Below are 24,884 nucleotides of genomic sequence, written 5' to 3'. Positions count from 1 at the left end.
CATATCACCAGGGGCAGGTAACGGAGGCTCAGGCTCCTAGATCTGGTCAGTTGAAGACATAAGAAGGAACGGCCAAGAAGACTGGTCTGGAGGCTAGCTGTTAGGCACAGAGTCCTCGGAGTCGGGCACGATAGCCTCACGTCAAAACAGGTCATCGTAGGGACCCGTCTGGCCTGTAGACCATCATGCCTGATCAGGAGCATAGCCTTAGTGGTGCCGATTGTTAACCGTTCAAAACACGTCGTTGAAAAAGTTGTTTTATAGCCCGGCAAATCCTGTCCGCTTGGGGGCGGCCAAAGACTCTTTGAAAAGAGTGTCCCACCCCACCCGCCTGATTGGCCCTTCTTTGTGTCAAAAGCATTTTGAGGGATGTCGGTCCCACCCCCTGCTTGGTCCTGTTTTGGGTCAAGAGCGGTTTGATGGATTGTCTCTTATTCATGTTTGTGAAATGTACTTCTACATAAAAAAAAAACCTAAGGTCTCGGGAGTCTGGTCATTGTGAATTGTTAATACAGAAAAGAGAATACAGAACACACGCCGCACTTGTCCTATCTCTTCTGAAAAACACTAGTTGAATTTTGAACATCACGTACTATGGTTGGTTAACACTGTGGACACATGCCCCTTAAAGATTATAGAATCTTTTGCATTCTCCATTACAAGATCCGTAGCACCCGCAGAAAGTTTGGCAATGAAGTGGAGACCCCTTAGTTTGTCAGAATCATCTGGGTAGAGCCCAGGTCCATATTCTAAAATATCTTATATCTATTTAGTTAGCATGTCGGCACGGTTCATTTTCAATATATGGGGTATATTTCGCTGACCAGGGGTTTCTTGTCAAAAGGTTAAAATAAAACACAGATCCAAGATATCCCTAATCGAAACGGCAACATTTGTTATTAAGTGCAAATAAGTGGATAGTACTGGCGATCTTTGTTGGGCTGAATGGCCTGTTCTCGTCTAGAGTGTTCTAATGTATAGGTTTGTCTTGCATTCTCATTCTTAAAGCTGTATCAAACTATGGTTAATTTCAAAATTAATTAAACCTTATAAACAGCGCCCAGTGCTTGATAATATACTTAACACTAGTTGATATCATTAAATGGTACTTCTATGTTTTTATTTAGTTTTAATATTTTTAATATTACTTTTGCAATCTTTATTTAAAAATTAACTCTTTAAGACATCTTCAGACTATTCCAGACTGTTCACGTCAAAAAAGCTTATTATTTATTTCAAAAAGGTTTCTTTTCATGCTGGTTTTGTCCCCATATCAATGTTTTTTATACCTTATGACAATTTTTCAAATTGTAATAACTCCTTTATAACTCCACTTTTTCATGTTCTTCCTGACTCTGGAGGAACCCAAACCCAACTTTTAGTGCCGGATAAGGTCCTAACAATACCAGTCTAATGTTAATTAGCCTCATAGTCTCAGATGTTAAATAATGTTTTGCCCAACTCATTGCAAATCCGAGGAACGGGCTAAATAGATGACCGTTTAGCTAATAATATACTGCAAAACACGTAGGTTCAGTTGCAGTGTGCTGTGAGTTTGGGTTGATCCCCTGTTGATCCGTTCTTAATATGTTTTTTAATTTCCTCTGCGACTTATTGTTTGTAAATTTAGTTTTTTACTGTCTTGTATTTGTGATACTTGCTTGATGTGGATATGGGCGAGTCAATGTTTCATTTTGGAATAATAATAATAATAATAATGTCTAGCTTAAATCTGCCCTTGACCATGATCACCGCACAAACCCCGGGGCCTTTGACTCGTAATCAAGAAGAATGCAACCACTTCTTGACTCTTGGAATCACAGTTCAAACTTACATCCCCTTCACCCTGAATGCGACTCAAACAAAGGATGTTTTTATTTATTTATTTATTTATTTTTTTTTTCACAAACAGATGGGGGAAAAAGCCGTTTTCAAGGCTAGATGTCCTATGTAACTTGGACTACCTAAAAGAAAGAATAAACCTCACAGTTTTAGTAAACTTGTAATCCTTGTGCTAACACATATCTTCTTCTATAATAAGCTAACGTAGCTGTTCGTTTGTCTGTTCAGGATCTTACATCACCTGCAGCTCGCAAACCTATTGATTTGAAATTTGTTACACATATACTACGTGACGGCTACTATCCGCTTTCGGGTGATGATTTTATTACTCTTTTTTATTTTATTGTTGAATCAACTCTCGGCACCGCGCAGCAGGGCGGCCGTGCTGCGCATGCGTGAGAAGCAGGGGGCCTCTAGGGTGGAGAAGAAAAAAAAAAGAGCTGCTCAGGAAGCAGCAAACCCCTCATCCTCTGAGCAAACGAATGCTACACGTCCAGAGAAAGAGGAGAAATAATATGAATGCTCAAGTCAAGTGTATTCACTGCACGTTATCGTGCAGTACGCCGTTACTGGTAATAGATATTATGTAACTATTCACTAAAACATTTTCCTTCCTGATCAGCCCTGTAGTGCATAGGCTTATATAACGTACTACAGCCATTCTTATTTTTCAGGGGCTTATAACTGCGATAAAATGGAAGGCTATTACCAAGCAGTAAGAGAATTTCTAAAACTTTGTATTATACAAAGCACCCTGAGTATCAAAGTGCTCATAGCCTGATGATGAAAATGCTGTTTTAAGTTAAAACCTGAACAAGATAACTGTTTTCTATTCAACATATAAAACGTTTAGTAAATAAATACAATTTATAACAAAAATGGAACACCGATGGACAGCTGAATAACCGAGCAAATCTACTTTAACTTGAAGTGAAGCAGAGTGTTTTACAAATCATCCCCTACACAGTGATTCCCAAACTGTGGGGCTGTCCCCCTAGGGGGAGGGTGCGCGACGTAACAAAAAGAAAACAAGAATCGAAAATATGAAAAATACATCTATTGAAACCATAACAAATTAACTCAAACTACATTCTGATGCTAGAAAAATAAATATAGAGTTAGATAAATGTCGCTAAAAGTTAAGTAGGTATAATAAAACGTGCCTCTATGTTATATCATTACTTAAAAAGAACAAATTGGTATTAGGGGCTCCTTTCAAAAAAAAGAAAAACGTTAGGGGGACACGATTACGTATTTGCGACCCAAGTTTTCATAACACAGTTTTAAAGGTTGAGAAATCTACAAAGAGGAAGCCCCCAATTGCCTTGGTGAAATGGATCCAAAGCTGACATATTGATTGAATTGGTAAATTCAGAGCTTTTAAAAAGTGAGTAGTCTGGATTTTTACACCATATGATTAAGTTACTGTCACAGAAACAAGGACTGCTGAAACTTATAAAATGTAGGTATAACAGTTAAAAACCTAAAGAGAATAATGATTGGGGTGTAAGCAAAATGTTCTGATCCACCAAAATAAGGTTTACTGAACAATGCACAAGATGGAAAAAGGAGGTACCAGATTAAAAAACATAGTGAAATCCTGACTAGTACCGTGTTAATATATTGGATACTCGGTGCCTGATAAAGTATCTTAAAACATATCCCAGTAACACACGCACTCAACCCTCTGCTGAAGATGGCTCGTTGCACCGTTTAAAAACTCTGCGATAGAAAATTACCGTTAAAAACCCTTTTAAATCAGAAGGGAGGGTTTTCTCGGCCCCCTATTAAACGCGTCCATTCCTTTCATTACTAGTTTAATAGGATCACGGGTATAAATATGAATACACTCGCAAGCAAACTTTTTAAAATCTAAAGACTTAAATAAAAACAGACAGCCTGATCTCAGAGCCCCCGTGTATTAAGATATAAATTCTTGGGTCCGTGTTCAGGGTTCAGTCAATCTGTCTCCAGCCGGCTGTCCAAATGAGAATTTTTATAAAGCATAAATGTTTCGTTATCAGACTTTTAAAACAGGCGGCTCCGTACAAAAAATAACCGAGTACATAGTTCAGAATACTGACGTCTTATGTCCGAGCTATTACACACACCCGGCCTGCTCTTTTAAACCAGGCCTGAATATTCTCAGAGGAGAGAACCTGTTTGAATTTCAGACGCCGAGACAAAACTTAACTGATTGTAAAGCCCGTTTCGGTAAGAGAAAAAAAAACTAATATTGCTTCAGTCCTATGAACATTAATCGTCGTACACGTAGATAGAGAGATAGAAATATAAAATGCTACAATTTATATACACACGAGCGCGCTCACGCTCCTACACATGCGCTGTGTGTAAATTAACATGCTGATAATTCCTGCACACTGCAAACAAATATTTTTAAAATGGAATTACCGGAGAATCAACTTGGAAAATATTAAGTATAAAATATAAGGATTCATCCCTCCGTTTTAAAACATGCTCGTTTAACACTTATAATAATCCTGAACGGTTCTTACCGTTATATTGACTGTCGGTGCTCTGTGCAGATGGCCGGACACCGAAAAGTCCTGTATTTTTTAAAAAAGGTCCTTCGTTATGCATAGATTTATTTTAGCAAATGTGTGGCCTCACTTTAAGTGTGTTTCAAACTGAACCTTATGTTAAAGTAATTATGTGTGAACATCTTTTGTGTCGGTATAAGGATTGATCAGTCCTAATAGCTACACCCCCACCCCCCTTAGCTTCAGGATGTCAGAGCTGATGACCGTGAACATCCGTGTATTGTTCGGGTTGAAAAGTCAACTTTGTAAGCATTCGAAATCTTTTAATATCACAAGGTGAGACCATTTTTACAATGCCCCCGAACGGTCTGAGCCTTGCTGAGGTGCTTAAGACAATTTCACTTGGCTGGGATTTAGCTCCTGATACCTCTGTGCACCGCATGGTGTCCCGGGGCCTCACAGACCTTCTGTCAGTTTCCTGGGGCTGAAATGATTTTTTTTTTTTTTTTTTTAGACTCGTCGTGACAATCAACTATTGTCTATCTGTCCGAAGACCTCATCCGCTCTACGGAAGCGTCTGTGGGGCGTATCCGCACCTTTGAACGAAAAATCCCAATATTTAAAAGTCAGCTTTTTTGTACGCCTTCGAAATCTTTTAATATCACAAAGTGAGCCCATTTTCACACTGCCCCGAACGATCTGATACGAGGCTATCCATCAATGTCCCACAGCCTTGTGGTCTGTCAGTTTCCAGGGCCTGCTCTCTGCGTGCACGCGCAGCGGTCTGCTCCAAGAGGCTCTGTGTGTAGACGAAGAGAACCGGTCAGCTTGTATTTGGAAACTACAGAGAGCCGGACAGCACCCTGCGGGTTGAAGTAAAGGCTTTTTCAGCTTAGAGACGGTCTGTGAAGAAATCATTTACTTAGATAAAGGAATAGATATTTTAAATCATAGAGTTTCTTGCCCAAAGCACTAGAGACAGGAATGATCCCCAAGAGGCATGGATGGTAGGGGCCCTTCCTTAACATGTTGGGTTGCGTGTGCGTGTGTGTGTGGAGGCGATCTCTCCTCGGGCTACAGGTAGAGGCCTCCTGCTCCGAGACAGAGAGCCGGACAGCACCCGGCTGGGGTGAAGTAATGGCTTTTTCAGCTTAGAGAGCGTCTGTGAGTTGAAGAAAATCATTTTGACTTAAATAAAAGGTTAGATATTTTAAATAATAAAGTTTCTTACCCAAAGCACTAGAGTCAGGAATGGCTATAAGGCAGAATGGACAGGCTGAAACAGTTGTGTGGTTGTCTCTCCTCGGGGAGAAATGATCAAGGACTGGCCTGGGGCTGGACTCAGAGTCAAAATGACTATGATGGCCATCCGTTGTGTGTGTGTGTGTGTGTGGGCGGTCTCTTCCTCTAGGGGTGGGGAATCGGAAGGGGGCGTCCTCAGGGTTAACCGACTGTGGGCAGGAAACTCTAAGTCAGAAGACCTGCGACCACCAAGAGGTGCGGACAGCAGGGTCTGCTACAGACTTGCCTGAACTTGTCCTCGGGAGAGGTGGGGGCGGGTTCAAGGAGGGGGCACCCATCCATCAAATAAAGTCTTGGCCATTTCCCGGGGTAAAAACAGGATGGGAGGGTTCAAGGAAGGGACAGATGTTTCCTGGGATAAAAACAGGATGGGTGGGTTCAAGGAAGGACCGGACATCCACCAAACGGATCTTGGCCGTTTCCTGGGGTACAAACAGGAAGGGCAAAGGTCACGGAAGGACCGGACTTCCGGCCGGGAAAACCGGAAGGGGGCTGGAGTTTATGACGTCATTCCAAAAGGGGCGGGGCTTAACTCATCAATCATTTTTGACAGAAGCCGCATTCATTATACTACTGACCTTCAAAGCAGCAGAAATTTTTCTGTAACCTTCCCCAGATTTGTGCCTCTAGACAATCCTCTCTCCGAGGTCTACAGACAATTCCTTTGACTTCATGCTTGGTTTGTGCTCTGACATGAACTGTTAACTGTGGGACCTTATATAGACAGGTGTGTGCCTTTCCAAATCATGTCCAATCAACTGAATTTACCACAGGTGGACTCCAATTAAGCTGCAGAAACATCTCAAGGATGATATGGGGAAACAGGATGCACCTGAGCTCAATTTTGAGCTTCATGGCAAAGGCTGTGAATACTTATGTACATGTGCTTTCTCAATTTTTTTATTTTTAATAAATTTGCAAAAACCTCAAGTAAACTTTTTTCATGTTGTCATTATGGGGTGTTGTGTGTAGAATTCTGAGGAAAAAAATGAATTTAATACATTTTGGAATAGGGCTGTAACATAACAAAATGTGGAAAAAGTGATGCGCTGTGAATACTTTCCGGTTGCACTGTATGTATTACCATATTTCAAAGTAGCTTCTGAGAAGGTCCCACACGAGAGGCTTGTAATCAAACTAAAGGAGGGTTTTCAAGGTGCAGATGCATGCAAAATGTGTTTCAACCCCTGATGCAAACAGTTATGGAGCCAGAAACCTTTTGAGTAGTACATAAATTTTAAAAAGTGGTGGTTTCCACAGATTAGTGTTGGAACTGCTGCTATTTTTAATCTAAGTACTGTAAATTGTCTTAAGAATATAACTTACAAGCTGATTAAGTTTACAGATGATGCCAAGGGCAGATAATGTTGAAGCTGCATAATCATTACAGCTTGATTTGGATAGGACTCGGACTAGACCAAACTGATGCCAAATTAAATTTAAGTACTGTAAATGTAAAGTTTTACACATAGGAAATAAAAAAAAATAATGTAAACACATAATGAAAGGTCTGAAACCTACACGTATCCAGGAAAAACAGGGTATATATCTTAGATTGAATGACTGCAGCAATTTGTGGTGGATTTTCTTAAATAATTAATACAGGGTCAATTACCAGTTGCCAGTTAAATACAGGACACATTCATGAACAGATATAGTGGGACAATTTAGAGAGGTAAATTAACCTAAAATGCAAAACTTTGGGGTATAGAAACAAACAAGGTTAAACCATTTAAGACCTTTTCACTTTCTTAAGTTAATACGTCATAACTGAATAGCTGTTACCTTGATGGTCTTGAAATACTTGTTGAGGTAGTTTCAGTGGTACTTGCAGCACCGGTTGATTCCACATCTGAGGTACTTGAAGACTGGGTTGATTTTTCACTTTTGCTGCTGCTAATAAGAGAAATGTTAAAGTATCTAATAACTAAGCACAACTGCTAAAAAATGAACTGGAAATATTTTAAATATCTAATAAGTTAATAAAAGAAAGGTCACCTTTTGGAAGTAGGGAGGTCAAGGTTGTTATTTTCCAACACCGGTGGTTTATCAAGCTCCTAGTAATATAAAGAAAGTTATTTAATACTAATTTAACACACACTTTTACAGTAGTACCAGTATGCAGTAATTTGTGGCGGTGAGGCATTCAGAATGGCTCAGATTTCTAAACAAAAGCACAAAAAAATAAAAGTTTAAATTAAATATTCAATTTCTTATTCAAATACTGTACCAAAACAAACATTACGATTACAAATCTATACTTTATTTCTGACACATAAGACGGGTTAAACAAAAAAATCTGTTGTGAAACAATACTAAAAATGCATACAATTTATCTATGTTTTAACTTTTCGTTCACACTACCCCATTGTTTTCAACCCCTGAAAAAGAAAAAATGTAAAATGCTTTCCAAAACCGTATACTGAAAACATAGTACAGTAATCCCTCCTCCATCGCGGGAGTTGCGTTCCAGAGCCACCCGCGAAATAAGAAAATCCGCGAAGTAGAAACCATATGTTTATATGGTTATTTTTATATTGTCATGCTTGGGTCACAGATTTGCGCAGAAACACAGGAGGTTGTAGAGAGACAGGAACGTTACTCAAACACTGCAAACAAACATTTGTCTCTTTTTCAAAAGTTTAAACTGTGCTCCATGACAAGACAGAGATGACAGTTCTGTCTCACAATTAAAAGAATGCAAACATTTCTTCCTTTTCAAAGGAGTGCGCGTCAGGAGCACTGAATGTCAGAAAGTGAGAGAAAACCAAACAAATCAATAGGGCTGTTTGGCTTTTAAGTATGCGAAGCACCGCCGGTACAAAGCTGTTGAAGGCGAAAGCTCACACCCCCTTCGTCAGGAGCAGAGAGAGAGAGAGACACAGAGGAAAACAAACAGTGAAAAATCAATACGTGCCCTTTGAGCTATTAAGTATGCGAAGCACCGTGCAGCATGTCGCTTCACAAAGCAGCTGCACACAGAAGGTAGCAACGTGAAGATAATCTTTCAGCATTTTTAGACAAGCGTCAGTGTCATCTAGGTGTGCGAACAGCCCCCCTGCTTACACCCCCTATGTCAGGATCAGAGAAAGTCAGCGCAAGAGAGAGAGAGAGAAACAAAAGTAAGTTGGGTAGCTTCTCAGCCATCTGCCAATAGCGTCCCTTGTATGAAATCAACTGGGCAAACCAACTGAGGAAGCATGTACCAGAAATTAAAAGACCCATTGTCCTCAGAAATCCGCGAACCAGCAAAAAATCCGCGATATATATTTAAATATGCTTACATATAAAATCCGCGATAGAGTGAAGCCGCGAAAGGCGAAGCGCGATATAGCGAGGGATCACTGTATTGCCGTTTTGGTAGATGGGCAAAAACAAAATTTTCTGAAAACAATGCTCTGATTTCGTTCTGATGGGGTCATATATATTTTGTGGTCTTTCTCTGATTAGTTCCTGCTTATTACAACAGTTCAAACTGCACTGAAAAAAACAAAAAAAACAAACATTGTTCCAAAATAGTGGGCATAAAAGAGTTGCTTTCCACTTCCATAATACTTGTTATGATGCTGACTTGTAAGCACCTAAACTGCATTTTGTAAATTGTGAATGCCGCATGCATGTGTAAAAAGCAAACTTTTGCCAGTCCAATGGCCAGCAGCATTACCATTGTAATGAAAAATTAATTGTCCCTCAAAATCAGACTGTAAATAACTCAATTTGCAGCCTCTAATACACATTTATTACTTAAACGTAATCTGTTCAGCAAGGAGGAATGTATTCTGCAGCAAAGTAAGAACGTGCTTAACAAACTGGATATGTCAAGCTCACAATATTACAGGATAGAGACAGAGAGAGACAAGAGTACAGTGCATAGAAGCGAAGATAAACACATTTTTTTATTTCCTCATTTAAGTTAGTTTTACATCTGTTTTTTGGTACAAGATATGCTCCGATTGCTGTGGACTACTTAAAATCAATAATCCCGAACTGAATTTAGAACTTTTTCCCCTGAAGTGCTGCTTTAACATTTACTTTTATTTTTAATTGCAAGACAACTGTCATCACCTTTAAAAACTCATACTTTCAACTGTAATACTGTAATCAGCACATTAACGTGACACCTGGGCAATTCACCTTGGCTCCTTAAAGAATTTTTTTTCTATCCTTTGAATATGGTTTGAGTCCTGCATGGATGGATAGCCATGAAAGCACATAAAACACAATATATATAGGTTTTTCTCCAAAATAATGTTTTAGAACATTGTCTTTTAACCATTGACAGACTTTCAGAGGGTCAAAAGCTTACATTCACCAAGTTGACAGTCTCTTTAAACTGTACGGATGACTCCAGGAATTGGTTCCCCATTAGGAGCCATCTCCAAGTGGTTTAAGGTATCGCAAGCAACTGTACAATTAGGAGCAGGCTGGGAGCATGCGCTGATAGAGCATTGCCACACCCACCACAGGATGAACCACCTGGATTGGGACCCAAGTGCAGCGGGTGACACGTCGGCACCATACTACAACAGTGTGAGGTTTTATACGATGGCAGGAGTGCCCATCCTGCCACATACCCCAAGTTTTCCCTGTAAATTGGAGGACCTGTTTGCAGAGCTGGATGCAGATTAATATCATACCCAGTACAAAGCAATTGCAGTTTAAGGGTCCAATGGAATAGAGTCGCTTCTGGCGTTTACAGGAATCAAATCGGCAACCTTCCAATTGCTGGTATAGTTCCTTAGCACCACAGCCACCACTCTGCCTGACTGTACAATGTACGAAAAATAATAAAAGTTTGGCACCATACACTCTTTATTACACTGTTAAGGAAAAAGGCACAAAGACTCCCAGGAATAAAAGTTTGTTTCGAAATGTTCAACTGGACCACAAAATAAGTGGTGAAGGAGTTGGAGGCATCGTGAATGGAAAAAGTGTCCAAGAAAGGAGGCCCATAAAAATGACAATTACACCAGTTTTATCAGGAGCAAAATTCAGGGCAAAATGTTGTGAGAAAATTCTGGAAAGCTATCCTAGGCATTTGCTTCAGGTTAAGCAATTTAAGGGCATCACAACCAAATACTAACTTAGTGTATGTAAACTTCTGAAAATCTGTCACTGTAATTAAAAATTGAAATTAATCTGTCTTTTAATCGTAATTTTGTAGGAAACCTAATGGAAATTAGGTGGATACACTAACTGACTTAAATGAACTGACTGTAACATACTATATGTGAAGTTGGGGAATTATAAGTTTGAAAGTTTTTAGCCAAGGTATGTAAACTTATGGCATCAAATGTAAATGTAGTGAGGTTTAAGAACACATACAACAGCAAAACCTGTTCTTTTAAATTAACAGACATTTCATATCTACCTTTGGGATATAATTGCAGTGTATCAAGAAATAGGAGGAACAAAAAATACAACACAGCAAACTCGTACATACTCATAAGCTTACCTGGTTAGTTGGCTGAGAAGAACGCTTTACTTTAGCAAGTCTCTCATGTGAGCGACCAACATGTTTTCTTTTTCCTTTCCTTCCAACTCCATTCGAAATTTCACTTGAGGAAAGAAAAAAATACTAAAGGTTAAAGCAAGAGACATTTAAAAGAAACATCCAGTATACAGAAAAAGGCACATTTCAATATTACCACATTGCCAATTAATTATGTTGAGTTTTTCATATGCAGTAGAGATGTTTCAGAGGGCTTGACATACAGGGATAGGCTGGGGGACAACGCACACATACATGACAAAGTATACATAAAGATTTGTTCCGATTATATTTCCTCCTGATCAGGTTTGATTTTGTCTCAAGTTATAGGGCCATATTCTGTTTGCATGAAAGCTGACAAACAATGGATGCTCATATGGAAGTACAATACATATAATGCAGCAACTAGGAATAAGGAACACAGGTGTTTTGAACCTCACAAATAGAAGCCTATCTACAGTAGACCCCCACGAAGTAGCAGTTCAAAGTTCGCCTCAGTCATTCGCGGATTTTTCCTTAGAACCTATCTAATAATTGTTAGTGGAAACCGCAAATATCCTCCGCAATTTCTATGGCTTTTTTTGTGACAATATTGTACTGTACAAAGAACAGGAAGCAACTGTAGAGGAAACGCGGCTTGGGATGGTGAAAGTAGCCAATAGAATTTGAAACTGCAACTCCCAGCAGTCCCTGCAGTGGCTCTGATTGGTCTTCTAAGGGTGCTGGGGCTGTTGGGAGTCAAAGGATGTCAGCACGGCTTTTAAAAAGGGGGCCGGTGACCAAAAGCAAAAAAAAAAAAATGTGTGTGATTTGTGTTTCAAGTTCCTGTTTCTCTGCCTGTCTTCTGTTGGGCTACCTGTACTTATTCGTTTTGTCCTGGGTCGTTTCGTATTTGGCGTCTGGATTGTCTGCCGTCTGCCTGTGTTCATGAGGACTGTAAGTGGATTCATGGCCATCCTGCAAAGAAAGAAGCGCTCCTGAACCTGTCGACCCGTCTTCACCATTTCAGGAACTAGCGGTAGGACTATCTTTACATTCCCATTCAAGGTGTGGATCTCTGGACTATCTATTTTCATCATTACATTTCATCCGTTGCCGTTTTTCATGATTTACTGTGTGTGTTTTTTTGGTGCTTTGTTGTATTTCATGTGTAATCGCTGTAAGGGGAACAGGGGTGGTATAATTGTTTTTATTTATTTCATTTGTTTTCATTACATTCTTTATTTGCTGTTTGATTACTGGTTTGCTTCGTTTTTGTCTCTGTTTGTGAGTGCGTGCGGGTTGGGCCAAGGCTTGGTGTGTCCCTGGAATCTCCCCCATAAAAATAAATAAATCACCGTCTTCGACAGTGTGAATCTTAGCGGCACCGGACCGCTACAGTTATTAATTTCTCCTTGCTGCTGATTGACTGTGATGCATCTCCAGCTGAGTGTTCTTGTGTTTTCCGTTTTGTTCCCCTTAACCCTTAAACTGCCACAATCCGCTATAGTCGTTTCCCAGTGCCATTTGTGAGCACGTAGGAGCTGATCTGTCAATGCCGTACATTTGTTGAGCAGCCAATTCATGACCATTGGCAGCCCCATGTGAGCAGGGGGGCTGAATGCACCCCTAGAATTCACAGACGCTCCTCAAAAAACCCCTCTTAAAAAACACTGATGGAGCAATGTGAAAGTAGTCTCTTACTTGCAGCTGCTCTGTTGCGTGATATGCTTCTTGCGCTACGCATACTTAAAAGCCTGAACAGCACCTGTCCTTTCTGGCTGATTGCTTTGTTTCTCTCTCCTCCCCCAGACATCATCTGCTCCTGTTGGGGGTCCCACTCCCGTTGTGCTCCCCTAGGATGTTTGTCTATTCTTTAATTGAGAACTAACTGCATACTGAACTCGTTTTATTTCTGAAAGAGACATGTTTGTTTAAAGTGTCTGAATAAAGTTCCTGTCTCTACAATCCCCTGTGTTTCTGTGCAATTCTGTGACCCAAGCGTGACACCATGCAGCACTGCAGCCTCACTGTCTCTGGGATTGAGCCACTACACTAGACTAGCCTGCCAGCTTCAGCGTTTACCTCTGTGTGCTTCCAGTTCAAGCGCAGTTGGCACGGTGATTTACTTAATTTCATCCATGGCGTCAGTTGCACCTTGTACATATTGTTCCAGTAGTTACTTTTTACAGTTCATTAGCAATGTGTAAAATGATCAGTGTTGCAGTAATTGTAATGCTCTTGGCATGAAAAAAAATGTGTTCCATTAAAATTTCACTTTTTCTTTGTGAATTGTGACGTTTACTTAAAGTGTAGCAAAAAAGTATTTGGCATCCAGGGATGTATTAACCCCCAAGTATGCAGCAGTTTACTGGTTAAAGCTCCAAGATGCCGCCGAAACACCTGCACCTTCTAAGGCTTCTGGCAATGAAAACGCGCTTGCATGAATTATAGTACATATAGCTGTAACATCAGTATTTTACATTCTAGAAGTGCGGGAGACCACATCCAAAAATTTGCGGTTTTTCACAATTCGCGGGTGCTCTAGGAAAGTAACCCCCACAAATTTTGGGGGGTGTACTGTAATGTCATGTCTTATGTACCACAATAGAATGGAAAAAAGAAAACTTCCTGTAACTTGACTCTCAAAAAGATCACTGTGTTCTGGTTCTGCTGTAGCTTGGGGTTGGACAGACATTTCCGAGTTTCTTCCAATTTCCAAGTTCCTTTTGATGTTTTAGGAGAGTGTATTCACTAATACCTTGGCTTTCAATTTCTCTAAAGGACCTATACTTTGAAGGGTTGCAATGTGTATATATACACACACACACACAAAATGGACATCAAACTGCTACCCCTAGGATATTTAAATTAACTATGTTTAGAATCTGCAAATCTGAATACAGGGTAATGGGTAGGAAGCCACACCACAAAGTGCCCTGTTCTGTATTAATGAAGATCTAACATTCAGTATTTATTCTCTTAAATAAGCATTTGTAGAAATACTCTTGTGTAGAAGATGTGTGTGTATGTGTAATGCATTTTGTCAAAATGAACAGTCTGTCTAACTCCAGATTACCCTCCCTCCAACACAGTACAAATATTACATTCTCAGCTCACAATTGTTTATCTAGATCCCTGTAAAGTGGGTATAGAAAAGAATCACCCCCTTCAAAATATTCACATTGTGTTGCTTTGCAGCCTGAAATGAAGACACACACAAAAAGTACTTCTCCAGATATATTTACTCAATGGAAGTTATTATAGCCAAGTGAAAGATACAATAGTAATAGATCAGAAAAATTAAACCAGAATCACAGAGATGGTTTAAGGACTACCCCCCTGTGTTAGTACTTTGTGGAACCACTTTTTGCTTCAATTATAGCTATTAGTCTATTGGGATGCAACTCTACCAACGTCACACATATAGACTGTGCAGTATTTGCCCACTCTTCTTTACAGAGCTGTTCAAGCTCAGTCAAACTGGACAGTGACCATTGGTGGACTGCAATCTTCAAGTGATGCTACAGATTTTCAATAGGTATCAAGTCTGGGTTTGACTACAGGTCATGCAAGGACATTCACCTTTTTCACCTTCATTCAACTGTGTAGTCAACTTTGCTGTGTGCTTCAGGTCATTGTCATATTGGAAAGTGAACCTTCTTCCCATTGACAACATTCTAGAAGAGGGCAGCAGGTTTTTCCTCAAGAATTTGACTGTATTTTGTCCCATCCATTTTTCCTTCTATCTTGACAAGGGCCCCAGTCCCTGCTACTGGGAAACACCTCCACAACAGGCTGATACCACCTCCAAGCTTTACTATAAGTATGACCTTCTTTGGATGGTAAGCTGTATTGACTTTCCACCAGATATACCATTTGGTGTTGAGGCCAAATATTCTGGTCTCATCTGACCATGACACCTTTTTCCATTTAACTTCGGAATCTTCATGGTGCGCTGTGGCCTTTCTTGAGGAGTGGCTTTTTTCTTGCAACCCTCCCTTAGAACCCAAATTTGTGGAGCATTTCTTACATTGTTGTCATAAGCACACAATGACTACTCTTTGACAGAAATTCCTGTAACTGCTTTTAAGTTCCCAAAGGCCTTTTGGTGGCCTCTCTGACCAGTTTCCTCCTTACTCTTCAATCCTGTTTGGAGGGACAACCTGATCTGCGAAGAGTCCCAGTAGTTCCAAACACTTCACACTTCTTGAATTTTTCTATCCATCTCCTGATTTGTGCCTCTCCACAACTTTATCTCAGAGATCTTTTGACAGTCCCTTGGCACCCACAGTTAATTGTTTGCTTTCAGTTGTAATTCCAAGCACTGGAATGCTCTAAGAATAGATGTTTTTATTGCTAAACTAATCACAATGATTAAAACTGATCACAGGTGAAAGCCAATTAGCTTGGTGTGCAATGGAGAAGGTGATTAGTTATACTTGACCAAGTTTACAATTATTTTTTAGGCAATGGGTGATCCATTAACCATCTTAGGGATTCTGTTTTTTATGTTTCTACTTGATTTCTAAACAGTAGCTATATCTTTCATTTGGTTGTCATATGTTGCATTCAGTTAATTTAGCTAGAGAAATATTTTTGTGTGTCTTCATTTCAGGCTACAAAGCAACAAAATGTTATTTTGAAGGGGGCAATTCTTTTCTATACCCACTGTATACAAGCAACAACTTAGTATGAAAACCACCTCCTAATAAATTTCAGTGATGCCCCAGATTTCTGCATAAACCTGGATTGAAGCATACTATACTCAAGTTTTAATGCAGTTGTCACCTTTGCGCTGAGTAAATTTTACTTTATTGACAGATTTATGTTTAAACAAAAACAAATACCAATATACACAAACAATAAAAATGAGTAACTGTTATTAGCTTTATTGTTCTGATTATGCAGAATATTTGCATTTTTTACCTTCTTTTAACATGCTTATTTAGTACAAGATATAGAGTGTGAAATTTGTATATGCTATGCATTACTTTGTACAGTATGTAACACTGCTTAAATTATGTAAATATTAAGGAGTGTAATGTATATTTTCTTTGCTCACCATGTTTCTGGTATTGGTTTTGAAGATTTTCTTCCTTTGATCTTGATTTCATGAGATGCCTTCTCAAGCTCTCTTTCTGCTTTTGAATCTGTTGACTGAGGAGCTGGAGGAAATCTAATTCTTAAACCAAATAAATGCTTCTTTTTCTTTATTTCTTTTCCAGACATAAACCTTAAAGGATTATAAACAAAATGCCAGTGTAAAATAAATACAGGAAGCAACAGCAAATTTTTTATTTTACTATGTAATAATTGACAACTTAAAATTAGCATATTTCTTTTTTTATACCATTTTAATAAGCGGGATCAGACACTTACATGGTTTTGTTTTTATTCAGTGCCTCAAGGATATTCTCATATCTTTCACATTTTGGAGTGTCTCCAAGCTGCCAAAAAAGCATAATATTTAACACAATTTTCTATAAAGAATATTAAGGGGAAAACTAATATTTTTGCTATTTTAATCTACAGGCCTACAGTGGATTTACTTCTTGCAAGAAGAAATATGAACAAAACCTTTTTTATAAAGGTTTTAACTATTCAGCTTTTCACAAGTGGCAAAAGGATGCTCTAACAAACTAACAGCATATTTTATAATTTAGTGTATGTAGTATATAAATACTTCTTAAAAATCTAAATAATCAATTAAATTAACCCCATCTTTAGTCCTTTAAATGTTTCTTGGTTATACAAATTTCATAAAGTATGTTTTCAAAGGTAACAAGGTGAAACAGAAAAATATACACTTTATTAAAAAGTATAATACTTCAGCTTCCAAAGTGTGAATACTTACAGTGTTCAAGCCTTCCCAGAAAAAAATTTACTGAAATGTTTTACTGTACCGCAGAACTCAATTCTGGCTAAGATGTCATAATTTTTTGGGAGGGTTATGTTCCTATTTGTAATAGAGCTTCAATTTATCAGTATTAAATGCATTTCTCAACTGCATGAAAGACAAAAGGATGCACTGTAAAGAAAACTGTACTTCTTTAAACATCACAAGCACGAAGTTGCTGTTATGATTTCCTCTCGTCACATTTTGTCTAAAACAATCTGCATCTTCTACACATTTTTGAAGACCTCTTGTCCTTCAACCATCCCTTACACTATTCATTGAAGCAGATGGTGGTCTTTAAATTTAGAATGTATTAGGGAAGATTCCAGACCCATATAAGAAATTAAAGGAAGTATTCACTAGATACCAAAAGCCAAATAAACTAGGCTATACAAGTTTAAAACATTTTGTTAAACCAGATAAACAAGGATTAAGCCCTTATTATGTGAACACTGCTGTCATCCAGTAATTAAAAACATCAAAACTATGCAACAGCTTTTGCAGCCTCTGAATTGTCAGCAATTGAATGTGTGCCCACTATCTTCTTGAGTAAAGAGGCCAAAAAGACTAAATAATGTGCTGAATGAATCTTTCAACCTAATATAAGCCCTTTCTTGCAAAGTGATTTGAAAAACCCCAACCGATTAGCATTTGTTTTGTGTGTATATAATTTGTGGAGACTGATGATTAAGTTTGTATATATAATTATGAGTCAAAAATGTTTTGTATAACAATCTAATAAAAACGCACCCCATGCAACAAAACAAATGGAATAAATGGACGTTGTGCTGTTAATATATGAGCACTTACTTCACCAAGTTGTAGTCTGTCCCAGTTTTCATTGATGTATGTCATCAGCTCCAACTCCGAATCAAAATATTTCTTCTTATGAATAACACTTAGATTGTAAAGGCTCAAGTGTGCTATATCTACCCTGTCAAGATTAGACAAGTGATATAAACAGTTGGCACTAAAAAAAACATGGATTCCTACTTTCATAAAACATCCAAAACTTCAGAACAAAACAGATCACAAAGTAAAATTTAATCTAGCAAAAAACAAATACATGCTGAACAGTAAAAGCTGAGGGGACAATCAGTTTCCATTAAAATTGCTATGAGCCCATTTAAAATTAAAATTGATGCCTGATAATTAGTCATACTTATATACATATATTTTTTCAATTGCAAATAATTACCATTCTTTTGATCAATACTGGGGCAATTTCATCCCTCAACTATAAACTTCATCAACTCTAAATTATAATGGTATTAAAATTGCACTTCTTTTTTAACTATGCATGTTCATTTGATTTTTTAAGAATCTGTAAGCCCCAATATATGATGCAAGCTTAACTGGTGGCTACAGGTCTTCATTGTGAGCAACAGTACACTGAAAGACCAACTTGTGTTGCGCAATGGACTCCTTGGTTATGGGCACTTATTGTTTGCATAGTTTTGCAATCAAAAAAATTTTTTTTTTTTTCAAATAACTGTACAGTGTGTGAAACTAAATAGTTTACAAAGAGAAAAATTTATGCAGTAAGAATCAAATAGTTTACATTTGGTTCGATAGGATACACAAGTGAAGTTATAGAAATTGAAGGTAAAAATAGTAGGGTTGGGTAATGGCACTGATGTTCCAAATCAATTCTGATTCACAATATCCTGATTCAAATTCAATTTTATCTTGACTAAATTAGCTGGCACTGATATATTTGAAGTGGTGGCTTTTTTTTTTTTTTTTAAAAAGAGATTACTTAACCATGCACAGAGAACATTAATAAAGGTGGAATTCCACTGTGAAAAAATTAATGGGACCATAAAAATATTTTGTAATAACAGAAATTTTATTATAACGAATATGAGGAAAAAACGTACAATTCACAATCTCTAACGGCAGTGGTGCAAGGACAGCTTCGTAGCTGTTCAGCTGCATCTTTTCGTGTAACATGCTTTTTGCACGTTTAGAACGTTTAATGCCCAACCTGGACTCATTCTTCTGTCTCTCGTGCAACTAACTCTGACTCAAGCTTGACAATACCTATATAAAATAAAAGCGCTTCTTGAACTGCAAAAAAACACTTTATTTGAAAATGAGATGTTCAATGTATTTTTTATAGAAATGTAGGTATGAATACAGAATGAAAATGAGACGTTAGATGCAACTTTTTTTAACTGAATTACAAACGCTGTTTCTAATTTTTTTTCATTCAAGTCCCAATGCCCGATCTTTAACTTTGTTTTCTATATTTTTTTGATCCTTCAAAATCGTTGACAGCATTGAAGGTGCAATTCCGAATGCTTTCACCACGTCATTTTTCTTCATTCTGGAATCAGCTTTTTCCATTAGTTAATTGTTCTTTCAAGTAAACTGAGGCTGCTTCTCTTTTTTTTTTTATTGAAGAAAAAAAAAAAAAAAAAAAAACTTTTGAGAAGCACTATTAAACTCGAACTGTACAGTATCCGCACATGATACAACTACCCACGTGAATGCTTGGTGGGAAACTGATTCAGAATTTGGTCTAACAAGAAAGAAACAGCCTGTTGTAGGTTTCCCAAGACTCTGCAAAAGCGTAGGTGTGCCATTAAGTATTTTATAAATCTCATCACTATCTTTGTTGGCCATTTTTGGTTGAAAAAACATTTGTTATAATGAAATTTACATTTCATTAATACAAAATCTGTTTAACATGATGTTGAATGAACGTTTGTCCAGGCCAACAAACAGTATTCATTATTCTGAAAATTATGTTACTTCTGTATTCACAATAACACCATTTGACCTGTATAATGTGACAAATTTCAGTAACACTTTATTTGAAGTCCGTCTACATAGTGACTTTATAACAATTTATTCAGTTCTTTACCGACACGCCATTTGAATCTATCAAATCCAAACATCTGATTTATTAGGTGTTGAAGGCACTGGTTAGATAGTAAAGTGTTTTTTCCACAGAAAGACTTAAATAGGCGCATTAGCAACATCTACTGGATTGGAGGCCAAAAAAGAAGATAAGCAAAAATCTTCACATAGTAAGTGTGCAGGATAGAGATTCACAAGATCGATCTTGAGAATCGATATTGAATCGTTTAAACGAAACAACGATTAATCAGAAAAATCAATATTTTGACCAGGGCCTAAAGAATAGGATACATAATAACACAATGGAGATTAGGAGCAATAGGGTAAAACTTTGTGGATATATGGAAGTCTTAATGAATTTATTTTCCACAGTGCAATCCAGAAACAATTAAAAATAGTGTACTTGGTTATACAAAGCTTTGTGAACACAAGCCAAAACAGGTTATCCTTAAGATGAATTAGAGAGGGTTACACCTGAAATATGTGCAGTGTTAAATTCTCATATTTCAAGGAGTAAATAGACTGATAGACTGGACTTTAAGATACGCACTGGAATGACTGAAAAAGCTCAATCTCTAAAAAAAAAAAATATATGATAGTTAGTAAGGATGAAAACACTGATGTGAAATCTATTAAGACTTTTCCACATATCCTAAACACAAAATAGTAGAGACACAAATTTGTTCAAAGTGCAAAAATAATTTTAGGCTTATTAAGTGATTAAAAGCCAACAACTATGCTGGGCAGAATAACTGGACTTCTGTGTGTTTTTTCTGCTTCCCAAATTAATTAATTGACCCTGAGCTTTTCTGAAAGTATCTCCCTTGCCACTCAGCCCAGGAGATTATAGGCAGATGTCTATTCACATATCACAATTACACAAAAAGGTCAAACAAAAGACCTATTCGAAGTGAAAAAAAAATATATATAATTCTTATGTAATTATAGTATGTAAATAACAGATTCTGAAATTTTTACATATTGTATACAAGCAAAGAGACACAAACAGCATACATTTAGGACTTCTCATTTTCTAAATGTAACAGATATTATGCAACAGTAGAAAGATAACAGACTAATAATAAAACAAACGTTTAATTATATCATTGTAACCAAGATTAAAGTGTAAATACTCAAAATTGAAAGTGTGATTTTAAATGCAATACTTTCTGCTCAATAGACACAGACTATCACGATTGACAGTTCAGACAACACAAATGTGCAAGTCTCTGCCAACTCCCGGACTAAATATGCAAAAATACTCACAAATAAGTTTTGGATTCAACTCTGAAGAGCTGTACTTCAGACAACTGCTCCCTCTTTTACTACTCACTTTACCATTCAAACTCAAAGGCTGAATGAATTATGAAGAAGTATAGGAGGAGTGGAGGAGGAGTGTGTGGGCAAACTGCAAAATCCCCAGTAAAGCAAGGCACACAGAGGTCTCCCCCATACAAGCAGCAGTAGTGTGCCAGGACACAAATGTGGTTGTTCCCTGGCCACCCTGGAAGGCAAGTATGCTCCACATGAAGTCACTGCAATGCATCACTTTCCACCCTCCTCTTCAAGCCTGCATACATACAAATGAGATAAACTGTGATGCTATGTTAAGACACAAGTCATCATATTGGTGGAAAGGGCCAGTTCATGAGAGCTGTAACCAATCACTTTAAGATGCCTTGCATACAGGCATCTTCTCAGAGGAGTGTGTTCAACAGCTAGGTCAATGATTATTATTTAAATACATAAAATATTTATTGGAAAAATAAAAACTGAACATACCTAAGAAGGTAGCTCAACTAATGGAAACAAACATTAACAATATACCTGTAAATATCACTCTATAGAACAATAAGATTGCAAAAGTAGTAACAAGCAGAGAAACAATGGTAATTGTAAGTTGGAATTGAAACAATGTTAAGAAATATACATGAAAATGAAAAAACAAAAATTGAAAAGATTGGATCTGCTTAGATTATATTTTGTTTTCCCTTTACTTGGCCAGCTGGACTTGATTATAAATCTTTAGGTGCATTAAGAGTCATGTTCTCAGAAAATATGTTTAGTATACATTAACATTCTCACCTATGGTCTTGTGTTCTGGATAATGACCAAATATTACCCTGCAAGTACAAGAGGCCACAAAAAGAGTCTAGAGCAGGTTTGCTATACTAGCTTCCAATAATAGGTTTAGAAGATAAACGTCAGGAAATCAGATTAGAACTGCTGCTTCTCCAGATGACAATGAGCCAGCCGAGATAATTTTCACTTGTAACTTAATTTTGGTCTCCTCTATTAGGGATCTATCCCTATCTCATTTGTAACTTTAAAATATCTTTGTTTGAAAAGGACTTTGAGACTTTTTCTATGAATGTGTGCCACATAAACACATTTTCTATGAGCGTGTATTTTTTTTCCCCCAGCATCTGCTGTATTACGGTAACTTAAGTGCAGTGTTTCTTTACACAAAGTATTACAGTAGCTGAGCTAGCATTTTTTTTTTGCTAAGAACTTCCTAATAGTAAATACTATTTTATAAACATGACTATTACTTCATAAAACCGAAAAGAAAATGTGAAAAAAATATGTAAGTATTAAATTAATAACTTCAAGCATTCAAATGGATGCTTCTGTGATGACTAATTACAGTTCAACCTTAACAGCAGGAAGGGAAGGTAAAGCCTGCGGGTATAACATAAAAAAAAAATTTTGGTCATTAAGCTGCAGAGCTATGACATTTTTCTGTTTTCTGCAATAGTACACAATTGTTTTTCTTTCAAACACGTAGAAAAGTTTTCTCTATAGGTGACAAAAGAGGTTGACTCTGGCTAAAATCATTATCTGATATACTGTAGTTTTTAGATAACCCTTTTTGGCTTGTGTTCCGTCTTCTAAATCCAAACCATTTCTAAACAACCGATAAAGCACCCTTAGTTTTTAAGAGTTGTGCTGCTTGCTCTCATCTCCCTAATACTGCTTTTCCCCATATCTTTGAAAATTTGTGGTTGCAGATGGGCATGTCAAATAAGTGTGTTGGTTCTAACATAATAAAATCTGCATGCTTTTAGTGGATTTAATGGCTTCAGATGCATCATGTACTCAATGTCTAAGTGGATTAATAAATCTAAAACAGATATCAAAATAAAAAAGCATTTTTTACTTATATAATTTGAGCTACCATGCTGCAGAATTGTTTGACTGAGCCAATAGTAAAGAAATTCCCATTTGCTTTATTATAACACTGAACAATATAAACAATGTTATTTATAAAGCATTATAAACATATTCCAACAATAAGCTGTGTTGGGAAAACATCTGATCACTGACAAATTACAGATTTTACTCCGGTGAAGCCACTTAATAAGCAGAATAAGCAGAGTAAAGATAAGAACAGAGTGTTCTATATGGGGTGAGGTTAAATGAAACCCTCAGAAATGTACCCTAAGACCATTAATTTTTCTACTTGTGAAAAAAGCAGACAAGGCTAAAGGTATAAGGATACCAAATACAAAACAAAAAATTCAATAAAACCAGAACAATTTTCAAAATTTGGCAAGCATTCGTCTACAATGAACTACAAGTCCAAGTATTGCAAGAGGTAAAATTATAATAATTAAAAATTGATGCTTACAAACATCAGACCACGGCTAGAGAAATAGCTGAATGAAAAGGCACATTGCCTTTCTGGAATCCCCTGTGAAAACTTTTCTACTTTGTTACTGAGACAAAATTGCAAAAATAATTCTAGAGTAATAAGCCTTTTTGGTGCAAACTGACTGGTTAAAAATTTTTTTTTGGAAAATAGCAGCATGACAACCTCCCACTGAAGAAAGGAAATTTATTCTTTTGTACCAATGTGTCAAAATACTGATTTATGGGTGTAGGCCCATAATGATTTCACAGTATACAAATATAAACAAGAAGGCACAGAACAAGGAGTTAAAATGAAACCACTAACTAAACTGCGTTGAAAACCTGCAACCAATGTGATCACTCGTGGATCTAGTAGGACATCCCAAGCTTTTAAGTGTGCATTTGAGATTGTGTCACAACAAAAATTAAAACGATATCTACATTCAATACAAGTTTAGTTTTTTTTTTTCTGGTCTCAGTCAAAGTCAAAATCAGACTCAACGTTTGTATCTAGAAAAGAAAGCTACACCATGACTCGAAGTAAAGTGGACTCTCTTTAATCTATGGACACCACAGAGGGCATAAACAGCAGAAGAAACCTGCAATGTTCTTTTAAAAAATATTATGGCTTACGTGTATTATAAAAAAATCCTACCAATATACAGAAAATCAATGAGCCAAGGTGGACAAAATGACACATTTGCTTAAAGTAAAGAACCAATTATAATAGGTTACGACCTTATAGAGAGACTATGCATCATCTTTATTTCAATCTACATTTAAAAAGATGCACCAATGCTATAAGTAGATAACTAATATCACACATACATTATTTGCAATTTGCCTTTCTCTGCAAGTCAAATTTGCCTTAAACCACCACCTAAATGTCTGATGTTTTAGGTAAGATCCATCAGTAAATGGGAAGTGACAAAAAAATAAAGATGTTGTGTTAATGATTCACAATCCTGAATTATACAATAATCTAATAATTTACTAAATCATGTGCAAATGCTTTTAAACTTACCATCTCAGAGGTAAGCGTTTGAGGTACTCAGGTCCAGAATTGCAAACAGAACAAATAAATATATAGAACCTAATATTAAAAATAAAAAAATAGCACTAACAATCAATAACAGGATATTATACAATTTGAATATCATAAAACAAACAAAATATGATTACATTAGTAGGTGGCAGCAATATAAAAGCATGCTACTAGTACTCTTGGTAAACTTTCTGAAAAAACAAAGCCTTTTCTGTAACACAAATCTGCATAACATACTGTACAAATGACAACAATTACCATAAACTGAAAAACCTAATAAAATTATGCATCCATATATTAAAATTACTGAACATGAATAACTTTATT

At 37.1% G+C, this 24,884-nt stretch overlaps 1 protein-coding gene across 3 annotated transcripts in view; it reads right to left on the bottom strand.

Moving 5' to 3' along the window:
• The window catches only part of mtf2 (metal response element binding transcription factor 2), a 103,122-nt gene that overhangs the window by 15,315 nt on the left and 62,923 nt on the right, over positions 1-24,884 (bottom strand). For 2 of the 3 annotated variants that reach the window (XM_028811448.2, XM_051932798.1), the window contains 7 exons: positions 24,537-24,605; positions 17,825-17,948; positions 16,498-16,565; positions 16,181-16,351; positions 11,101-11,203; positions 7,644-7,702; positions 7,431-7,541 (listed from right to left, as the gene is read on the bottom strand). In XM_028811448.2, coding sequence (XP_028667281.1) covers positions 7,431-7,541; positions 7,644-7,702; positions 11,101-11,203; positions 16,181-16,351; positions 16,498-16,565; positions 17,825-17,948; positions 24,537-24,605 — 705 coding nt within the window. The remainder of the gene's footprint in view (positions 1-7,430; positions 7,542-7,643; positions 7,703-11,100; positions 11,204-16,180; positions 16,352-16,497; positions 16,566-17,824; positions 17,949-24,536; positions 24,606-24,884) is intronic. The other variant, XM_028811449.2, reaches the window with a different exon arrangement.

This window comes from Erpetoichthys calabaricus, chromosome 10, assembly GCF_900747795.2.
Source record: "Erpetoichthys calabaricus chromosome 10, fErpCal1.3, whole genome shotgun sequence".
Lineage (NCBI taxonomy): Eukaryota > Metazoa > Chordata > Cladistia > Polypteriformes > Polypteridae > Erpetoichthys > Erpetoichthys calabaricus.
The sequence above is the reverse complement of the archived record's forward strand: the minus strand, read 5'-3'. Positions and strand labels throughout refer to the sequence as shown.